The 11,410-nt window shown below is 37.4% G+C and overlaps 1 protein-coding gene across 1 annotated transcript in view; it reads right to left on the bottom strand.

Annotated features, from left to right (window-relative positions):
* NME7 (NME/NM23 family member 7) overlaps positions 1–11,410 on the bottom strand; it is a 329,140-nt gene that overhangs the window by 147,009 nt on the left and 170,721 nt on the right. Inside the window, exon 9 of the mRNA XM_042780527.1 lies at positions 4,222–4,323. Within this exon, the coding sequence (XP_042636461.1) occupies positions 4,222–4,323 (102 nt within the window). The remainder of the gene's footprint in view (positions 1–4,221; positions 4,324–11,410) is intronic.

Raw genomic sequence — 11,410 nt, 5'->3', positions numbered from 1 at the left:
TCTGTGTTTTCTTTGGTCTGTCTCTCAATCCTTTGAAGATACCTAAAGATAATTCTTTTGAATTCCTTATCAGAGAGTTCCAATGCTGCTTCTTCATCAGGGATGTGTTCTGGGGCTGTATTGTGTTCCCTTGTTTCTACCACTTTATCTTTCTTCTTTATGTGGACTGTGATAGTCGGTTGTCTCCGGTGCCTCGTGGTATTGTATTAAGATTACTGTCAATTGTTTGTGAAGAGCAGTCAATGGTGATCCAAGATCTTTTGGTGGTTTATCATTGGCCCGTTGGTGGAGAAGGAGGTGGTGGCTCTTGCTCTGTAAGTGAAGTTGCAGGAGGTGTGGGTGTACTTGTATCTTATGGGGACAGTTGCTGTCTCCCACTCAGTTAGACAAAAATTACAATTAAATAACCATCAAAAAGCTAAAAGCACATGAACAAAAAGTACAACATGTAATCACACAGGAACAGTAACCCAAATAAGAAAAAAGGAAGAAAAAAAAAAAAAAGAAGAAAACAAGAAACCCTGCAATATCTGGTGATAAGGCACTGAGAGAAAAAAGGTAGAGAAGAGAATAATGAAGAAAAAAATGAGAAAATTTCAAAAAATAAACAAGGAATGGGGTTAACCATGAGAAGAAAAAGGGAAAAAAGAAAAAAAAATTAATCAGGGACTGGGGGGAAAAAAACGTGTAAACTAGGGCCTGGGAGGGGAAGAACAGTATAAAGGACAAAAGTATTAATAATAGTAGTAGTTTTAACACATAAAAATACAAGCAAACTAAACACTAGATAAAAGAAAGAGACAAAGAAGAAAAAATAAAAATTAAGAAACAAAATCAGCAGAGGACAAGGCAGGGCATCGAGACTCTGTCTGAGCACACAGACTGGGATGTAGTTCCTGCAGGCCCAGAAAGTGGGTGAGAATGTGGGATGGCTGCACCTGCTTTCACCAAGCAGGTGGGGGTATAAGAGTAACAAGAGAAATGTCACACCTTTTCAGTCATGCAGTTCCAGAGAGTTCTTGGGGTTACTAGAAAGCAGAAACTTTTCTTAAGCCCCTGGAATCTGGTAGAGTGCTGTCTCTTTAGGTTGTCTCTAGTTGCTGGTTACATGTTGATTTGTTTTGTCTTGGTTTTATGGTTTAATATTTTGAAAAGGTGAAGCTGGTCTGTTTTATTTTACTATTGATTCAGGTGTGCTGGGTCGCTCTGCTGTTTTCTTTGTGATGGTGGAATCACCGTGTGTAGTGTGGATATGTGTTTCTAGTTTACGTTAAGAGGGTTTAGAGTTCGAAGTGGGAGGTTTTATGGTAATTGGCTGAATATGGTTTCTTCTATTGAATGAGTGACATTATTGGCGGAGAAGGTGGGAGCAGAAGAAGGAAAGCTTGGTGTTGCTAGGGTTGGTTTCTAGGGCTTTGAGCAGGCTATTATTGATGATGTATTTATTTTCAAGACTGCAGCTCAACCTCAGGAAAGATTCCTATTGTTAGAGCATCACAAATTTCTGCCAATTTCAGGAACACTCAAAGACCCCATTTCCGGCGCCCCACAGTGCCAAAGCACAGCTCCAAGGCAAAATTCGTGGGACTGCACTCAGCTGGTTTCTTTGTTCTTTCTGTGCCCCATCTGCCCGTGGTGCTGACGCAATCCCGCCAGACTGATAATGGCCTGCTCTGAAGTTTGTCTGTGATACCGCCCACCTGCGGCGCCAAAGATGCACACAATTTCAGGTGTGTTGGAGTTGGGGGAGTACTTGCTAGTCAACTGTGGTCCCGATATCCATGGCAAAGAAAAGCACGGTGTCTCCCAGTCTGACCCAAGCCTGTTCTGTGATCCACTGGAGGGGAGGGAGCTAGCCTTTCTAGCTCAACAGTGATTTCTCCTCTGAATCTCAGAGGAGGTGTCCATGCCTGCCAGCACCCAGATGACCCAAATTACCGACAAAGTCAGCTGCTGGAGGCAGGTCTCTGCTGCTGCCCGCTGGAATATTGTAGTGGTCGCTGGTAAGCTGCTACAAGGTGACTTCCTTCTTGGTTTGGGGATCTCAGGTGGCCACCCTTGCCTGGCAGACAGTGACTGTCCCAGGAAAGTTTGCAGTGGCCTCTCTCGGGTGCCTGTCCATCCTCTATGAGTAGCTCTTTCCTAAATAATTTCCCTGTGCCCTTCCTCTAATTCTGCTCTTCTGTGTTTGGTGCACTCTGATTCAGTGAGCTGTTCAGAGCACCACAATCCCTAATTCAAAGTGCTGTATCTAATTTTCAAAGTCCTTAGACGCCAGAGGGGAAAAAAGTGTGCTGGTCACTGGTGAGACTCCATTTTGAATCCATCCTCTCTATTTCTTGAGGCTCCTGTCTTTATTCTTTTCCAATTTAGTTCTATCAAGCAAAAATTAAGCTACATATAAGGAATTTCTACTTTCTACTTTATAGGGTTCAAATCCACATTTTTTTTCAGCCTGATTTCCAAAGCTATCCATTTGTGATGGTTAATGTTATATGTCACCTTGGCTAAACCATGATTCTCAGTGGTTTGGCAGACATTGTGTAATCATCTCCATTTTGCAATCTTATGTGGGCAGCCAATCAGTTGGAAGGGGAGTTTCTTTGGGGGTGTGGCCTGATTCCAATATATGGATGTTCTGACAAAACTCAATCTTTTTTCTGCCTCCATTTCGTCATCTTCTGACTTCTGGTTCTTGGCATGTGAGCCAGAAGCCTGTCACCTGACTTGCAGATTTTGGATTCATCAGTACCTGCAACCATATGAGTCAGGAGAAACCTTAAGCCTGATACCTGAGCCAGGAATTTAGTACTTGCCAGTCTTCACTGGCAAGTGAAAATTGTGTGAGCCATTTCCTTGAAATAAATATCTTAACATATATATAAAATATATAACTACTATATATATTATATATAGACACACACATACACCTATATACATACACACACACACATATACACACTTCACTGGTTATGCTCTTCTAGAGAACCCAGCCTAAGACACTATCCTTACTCATCTCTATGAACATTCTCTACCTATTTTCTCTAAGAAAACATTTTCTTCTGCTTCCAGGTATTCATTGTACGTAGAAGCCAGCCAAATATTCTTGCCATACACTATAGTCAATTTGCAAATCCCTTCACTGTTGTCTTTGTACATGCTTTAGAGAAGTTCCTATTCTCTTTATGTCCTGATTTCTCTTTGAAATCTCTGTTTACAACTCTTTTCCTCTAACAAAGTTTTTCCAACTATATCCAGGTCATATTAATTGTTGCTTTACTACACAGCCTTCAGTGATTGCATTTTTTATATTATTTACCTGCCCCAACAATATTTTTTATGTTTATTTGTATGCTGCTCTGAACATTTTCTAAAAGATCTTAATGTATATCCCCTTGGATCACTGACAGCATGTTACTGTTTTTCTCTATTGGACTTAATCTAACAGCACTGTCATACAAAAAGAGTTCTTACTAGGTGCTGTGACTTAATATCTTACATGTAAGAAGACTCAAAAAATTTTGTCTGAAATTGAATTGAATTGGCTGCTATCTTCAATAAACTATAACTGATGGGGAAATAAAGGAAACGGTATATTTAAATTGTAATTAGTGTTTAAAATCAATAGCACTTCCCATAATTCTAGTTAGTATAACATTTGCATGGTGCCTTCTCATATGTATTCTACTGGTACTTCTGCTTTTCAACTCCTCCTGTATCAACTGCCCTTAGAAAGAAAAACCAAAGTAAACTGAAAAGTATGAGAGAATGCAAAATTTCACGTAAGACTCACTCATATCATATATGTATCTGGTATGAGGCCCCCATAATAATATTCTTCACATTGAGAGCTTTATTTTTGGCCTCAACGATCAAAGGATAATAGCATGGATAATTTCTATCACAGAGCTTGCAAATTTTACTTACCTAGACATTTCAGCAAGGAGAAACAATAAAATAAAGTACCCTAGTAAATGTTTCTACCAATCCTATACTGTCATTAGACTAATACAAAATTTACTTTTTCTCAGACTATTACATAAAAAATAAATTACATAAAATGGTATTTTGAATAAATTTTTTGTCTATTATATTAATTTTTATCATGATACGTAAACAAATTCTCATATTGTTTTATTTAAAGAACAAATTACAAAACCTGTTAAAATCCTTAGTGAATGGAAAAGCCAAACTTGATTAATACTTTAAACAGTAACTTACAGGATCAGCAGGTCCACAGAATTCTCTAAATGTCTTCGTGGAATTACTTTGTTGAATCTCCATTGCTACACAAGGGCCAGAATACATTTCTGTCACCATCTCCTATAACATAAAAGTGTCAAAAAGAATTTAATAATCTTTTACCCTTCCTTCTTTTAACTGGACCATTATTCTGCTAATCTAAAATTCTAAAGTCATCTTTGACTTATTTTCCGCTTGTGTCCTACACACCAACCAGTTTCCAAGCCCTGTCTAATTCTCCTATATATTTTTAGATATGTTCCCTCATCTCCTTTCCTACCACTACCAGCACCTGAAATTTTCATTATTTTCTAGTACATCTTCCTATCAAATATGTCTCTCCCCTTGAACACCAAATCAAAACAAAACACACTACCACTGAGTCAATTCTGACTCATAGCGACCTTTCTTTTGGACAGAGTAGAACTGCCCCATAGAGTTTCCAAGGCTGTAAATCTTTACAGACGCAGATTCCCCCAAATTTCTCCCATGGAGCTACTGGTAGGTTTGAATCTCTGACCTTCCGGTTAGCAGCCAAATGCTTTAACCACTAAACCACCAGAGCTTCTTCCCTTGAACATACTGCAGTCAAATTAACATTCCTAAAAAGGTAATTTCAAAGTGTTTCTCCTGAATAACCTTTTAAAAAATATAATGAGTTCTAACTATGAGGAATAACAGGAGCCAGATTTATCCTCTGACCTCAAACAATTAGAAATTAGACAAAATCTATGAAACAATAGCTTTCATATGCTGGAAGCATAGGACTGTGATCCCTGAGGGAAGGGAAACAAATGAGGTAAGCCCTATGACCGCCCTATGTTACTGTCTGCAGATAGTTTTCAGGCCACAAGATAGGCAGAGAAAACACAAATAGAACCCAATGGTCTCACTGAGTTGAAGCAACAGGGATTATAGTTTCAAAAGGCTAATGTAGGTAGAATTTTCAGTATAGAATAGAAGAGGGGAGCTCTAGAAAGAAAAAGCTACAGAGATCTATAGAAAGGTACACTTGAGTCTTTGGCTAACATTAGTTACGTGTATATGTAAGAAGGAGCTCTGGTGGTGTAGGGGTTAGGGCAACTGGCCTTTAACCAGAAGGCTGGTGGTTTGAACCCACCAACTACTCCGTGGAAGAAAGACTGTGCAGTCTGCTTCTACAAAGATTTACATCCTTGGAAACCCAGTGGGAGTCACTATGAGTCAGAATATACTCAACAGCAGTGAACGAGTGTATGTAAGAAACTATCTAAGGCTAGAGAAGGAACCACCAGAAAGCAGTAGATAAAGCAATTCACAGAGAAAATACAAGTCTGAGAAGAGTTTGTGCTTCTACCAGTTAGAGTGGAAAGCGCTCATAATACACAGAGCATCAAGTAGGGTCCTCAGAAGAGGACTGCCCCATATAAGTTGGTCTAAATTAGCACTAGATTAAGGGATACTTTTTACCCATCCTATACAGCTTAAAAGCAAGCCTCAAAACAATCAAATTAATCCCAAGTAACTTAACTCAATGTCAGAACAAAGTCAAACATTCTTCAAAGGAATACAACATCCAATATGTAACACTGTAAGTTTCATAATATCCAGAATCCAAAAACAAAAACTAAAAAATTACCAGACATACAAAGGAGGAAAATACGAACACTATCCCCATAAGAAAACTCAGTAATTATAGCCAGAACCAGCAATGACAGATGCAGTTGTAAAGCATCTATTATAAATAAACTCCATTGTTCAAATTACAGAAGAAAACATGATCATCATGAGGAGAAAATAAAAAATATTTTAAAAATCCAAGTGGAACTTCCAGAGGTGAAAAATGCAACATGTGAACTGAAAAATACTCTGGATGGGGAGAAATGGAAAAAGACATTGCAGATCAATGAATTTGAAGGTATGCATTAGAAATGCTCCAACATTAAGTACAGAAAGGAAAAAGAATGAAGAAAAGTGACTTATGGGACAATATTAAGCAGTTCAATACATGTATAATTGGAGTCTCAGAACAAGAAAAGAGAGGGTTATGTACAGAAAAATATCTGAAGAAGTAATTGCTAATAATTTTCCAAATTTGACGAAACCATTAAACCTACAGATCCAACAAAACCCCAAGAGAAAAAACATAAAGTACAGCAGAGTAGGGAACATCAAAATCTAATTAGCTTAAAAAACTAGTGATAAACAGTAAAAACAACAACAAAAATCCTTAAAAACAGCCAAACAAAAAGAAAGTCCTATTACATAAGTGAAGAATAAAGATAAGGAAGATAACAGACACCTTGTCAAAAATTATGTAAACCAGAAGAGGATAAAGCACCATCTTTAAAATACTAAAAGGCAAAAATAAATAAAATAAAATTGTTTACCTAGAATTCTATTCCCACGTGAGAAAATATGTTTGATTTGTTTTTTAATGAAGGAAAAAGAAACTTTTTCAGACAAACGAGCTGAGAGAATTCATCACAAGCAGATCTATAGCATAAGAAATGTTAAAGGAAGTTCTTCGGGCAGAAAGAAAATACCAGATGAAAATGTGGATTTGTACAAAATAATGATAAACATGAGAGAAATTATAAAAATATTTTTTGTTTTTATTTAGTTGCTCTGAAAGATAAGTGATTATTTACAGCAAAAATATTATCAATGTATTATAGGGTTTATAACATATATAGAAGTAAAATATACAACAACAAAGCACATAGGACAGAAGGATGAAAGAAGATTAATTTAAGATTTTTATATTTCAAAAAGCCACCATGATCAAAGAAAAGTACCTCTCATAGTGTCTGGAACACTCAACAAATCTTTATCCTCCTTGAATGGGAAATAGAGAGAGATGAAAACAAATGTCAAGATTTTGAATCAGAAACATGGTTAGAGTATGTGAAGTATGGCAAAGGAGCCAAGGTATCAGAAGCTGAGTAAAACTATAGAACAAAAGATGTGGCCAGATCATATAACCATGCAAGGCATTTTAAAGACATTGGAAGATTTTTGATACACAACTGCTATCAGGCACCTTGAGTCAGTTCTGATTCATAGCAACCATATGTACAATAAAAGGAAACACTGTCCAGTCCTATGATACACTACATAAAAGAAAATATACACTTTATTTCAGAAAAAAAAAAAAAAAACACTTGTGTTAATCCAAACTCAGTCATCATACCTCTACGAAATGCCAGAAGTTAAAAAACAGAGGAAAATGATTTCATAATTCATATGGTACATATAACCCTACCCCATAAGAATTCTTAAATGTATCTCCCTAAAGTCACTTTGCTATTTCACAAAGGTCACATATGTAATTGATGTTTATGGATAATTAAATTGAGTCTGATTTTCTGTCTCATAAACACACTTTTCAAAAAGTAAAGGAGTGAATTTTGGCTGGCTGGCTGGCTGGCTGGCTTGCTTTCTGTGTCTGTGTCTTTCCTTCCCTCCCTTCCAGTAACAATAATATATATTGTTAAAAATACAGATATATAGGGCTATTCAAAATGTACAGCACAGAATGAGAAGAAAAAAATGTTGTACAGAGGACTCCATCCAAAACATAATGTATTCCTTGAAAAAGGGACTAACAAAAAACAAAATGTGTATGAACTGTTGAGTGGAAAACCAATTTACTCTATAGACTTCCACCCAAATCTCTCTCTCTCTCTTTCTCTCTCTCACACACACACACACACATAAAGTTAATTTTTAAAAAAATGTACTAAAGAGTTTTGAGGTCACCTAAGTTGTTAATTAAGTTATCCAAACAAACAAACAAAAAAAACCTTTTTGTCTTCCTTTTTGTAACCCTTTGACTACAGTTCTTAGGTAGCTACATGTGGGATCATTTTATTTAATGTCTATCTTCACCAGAACATAAGCTCCATGAATGCAGGTACTGTGCTCTTCTTTTCATTATTACATCCCTAGTATCTAACACATTGTCTGGCAACATAACAGATACACAACATAATGTATTGTGAATAAATGAATCATAATAACACTATGATACACTAATCATCACCTTTTTATGATGGAAAATCCTGAAACAGCAGATACAAGTGTAAATGCTAAACATGGAATCCACTACCCCAAAAAATGTCAGAGTAAATATATAATAACAATAAGAACAACAACAATAATAGCAGCCAATATTTACTGAGCACTCTCAATATGTGAAGGACCTCTGGTGGTACAGTGGTTAAGGCATTTGGCTGCTAACCAAACAGTCAGTGGTTCAAACCCACCAGCCACTCTTTGGAAGAAAGATAGGCAGTGTCTGCTTCTGTAAAGATTTACAGCCCTGGAAATCCAGTGGGGGTCGCTATGAATCAGAATAGACTTAATGGCAGTGAATATGGTTTGGTTTTGGTTCTCAATATGTGAGACTGCCTTACATGATTTATTTCATTTAATTTTCACAACAATCTCTTAAGGTAAATACTAGCATTATTTCCATTTTATGATGGGTAGACTAAGGCTGAAAGAAGGTAAATAACTTATCTACTATCACACAACTGATAGATTATGGATTTGAACCCACAATCTGATTCCACAGGCAAAAAAGGAAGGGAACTGCACAATGAATTTAGGGAAATAAGAAAAGTTCATAGCTTGAAGCAAGTTAGGCAAAAAAAAAAAAAATACCTAGACTAGAAAAGTGTTACAAAACAACACCTGGGTACAATAACGTCAGTCATACATCACTATTTGCATATTAGTTAAGAGGATCATTTCACACACACACACACACACACACACACACAACAATGTACCTTTAAATTTAGAACAATTAAATGCACTTACTATTGTGACCTTAAATATTTTACTATATATTTTATAAATAAGAGCCTTAAGACAAGGAAGGTAAAGTGTTTTACTGGAAAGTAAGAATCAGATCAGTCCCCTATTTTTGTACTTTAAGATTACATTGATCTTGTGATTACTTTTATGAGACCTACTTTATTGAATTAGATAAAACTCGTAAAAATAAAGACATCTAGTGGTATGCAGCATTTAAATTTTTACCTCTTCACTGAACTTGAGTCCTGGACATTAGCTGTATCAACAAATAAGAAGCCCATTAGGAAGTATTATCAAACAGCAACTCAGACTCAGGATTTGTGTTGTGGTTACCCGGTGCCGCTCTGACAGGAATATACCACAAAAGGGATGGCCTTAACAAACAGGGGTTTATTCTTACAATTTGGAGGCTTTAACTCCAAGTTCAAAGTGCCAGGCTCTAGAGGCTGGGTGAAAGCCCCTCGACCTTGGGCTTCAGCTCTGCCTCTTGTTTCCGGTCCACTGAAGCTAGAGGCATCTCTTCACTCAGGCAGCTACTGGCTGCTGAGGGTAAGAAGCCCAAGGTTGACAAATAAAATGACACAGTGCTGATGTTACCAAACCACACGGCAGGCCATTAACTTAAGTCCATTGTAAGTCCCAAGGTCGGCAGAGCATGGCAAGCTGCTGAACAACAACACGACTACATGTAGGATCTAAGCATGCCATAAGCTAGAAAGCATTCATTCCCCAAGGCTTCTGCGTATATACAGGAAGCAGAACACACTCCCTAAGGCAGCTACTCAGCTGCTCACAGTAGATTTCACCATGGAGTTGATCACCAGTCTCATCATGGGGAAAACTACATCCAGCTGCCCAGCCACTCAATCAGGCCCAGCCAAGTTGACACACAAATTGAACTACCACAATTTCGTATCTGATTCTCAGTATTCCAAATTATTCAGTGAAGTCAGAACAGAATTGCACTTCCGTGAGAAGAAAAATTAGTGAATTTGTACTACGTGAATAAAAACAACTTTCTTGTAATGAAATAGATTTTATAATTGGTGTGTGTGGTGGGGGGAACAGGCCAGGTTGCATAGTGGTTAATTGTTCAGCTAACTGAAAGGTCAGCAGTTGGAACCCACCAACTGCTCCACAGGAGAAAGATGAGGAAGTCTGCTTCATGAAGATTTACAGCCTTGGAAATACTACAGGGCAGTTCTACCCTGTTCTACAGGGTTGCTATGAGTTGGAATCAACTCAACAGCAGTGGGTTTAGTTTAGGTTTGTTTTTTTTTTTAATAACTGAGAAAAGAACTTAAAAGGTATCAGCAATTACACATCATTCATAAGAATATTATTTATCTCAATAAAATATTACTGGGATAAAATATTCTACAAGGTAACAAATTACCTTACAAAGAGCATTTTGCCCTTTGTCCTTGGTTCCTATGAGATAATCTTTGGCACTTCCTGAGTAATTGAGGTGACTTTTGTTACCTAAAGGCCTACAATGGAGGATTTGTACAGTGGGCTGGCCAAGCTAGAAGGACCACTTTGTAGCCTTGTATCAGCTGACCTCATAAGCGTAGCAAAGTATGACTCAAACATGTATATGCAATGAGGCACCAGTCATGACTATGTAATGAAATCAATAAAAGCTCTGGACAAGGAAGTTCTGAGAGCTTCCTTGTTGGTGAAAGACATCAATGTGGGAGAATAGAGCACTCTTTTTGGCACACAGAAGCTCCACATTGGAAACATTCCTGGCCCTTGCCTTATGCATCTTTTTATGCTGTTCCTGATCTGTATCTTTTTGCTATAACATAACTGTAATCATAAGAACAGTACTTTCTGTGAATTCTGTGAGTCATTCCAGCAAATTAACAAATGCAAAGGAGTTGCAGGATCCAGCAGGTGAAAGCAAGAGTACAGGGAAGGCCTCTGAGCTTGCAGATAGCATCTTTAAGGAGTAGTGGAAAAGCTCCAAATTTGAGGCTAGGAGATCAAAAATAAAGATGTAGTGTGAACTCTCAAGCTTATAGCTAGCATCTGTATATTTGGCAGTCTGAAGGACAGAGTCCTTTAACTTACGAAATATGACTTAGACCTGGGTGAGTAGCATCAGAAAGAGAAAGTGTCATGTGGACACCTAGTGACAGAGATGATTGAAAAGTGAGTAAAAGGGGATATGATTATTCCTTACATTTTGGAGATTGGATTTATGTCAATTTTTACCTATAAATATTATTATTTATTTTGGGGGAAGTTCCGGTAAGATGGCAGACTAGACAGAAAGACTGCACAGACCCTCTTCAACAAAGAAAAGGTAAACCAATTAACACAGACACAGAAGATAATCCTGGACCCCTGAGCCTTGAAG

This window comes from Orycteropus afer, unplaced genomic scaffold (genome assembly GCF_000298275.1).
Source record: "Orycteropus afer afer isolate SDZICR_OR568_19922 unplaced genomic scaffold, OryAfe1.0 scaffold00044, whole genome shotgun sequence".
NCBI classification, from domain to species: domain Eukaryota; kingdom Metazoa; phylum Chordata; class Mammalia; order Tubulidentata; family Orycteropodidae; genus Orycteropus; species Orycteropus afer.
This window is presented reverse-complemented; position numbering and strand designations above follow the sequence as displayed.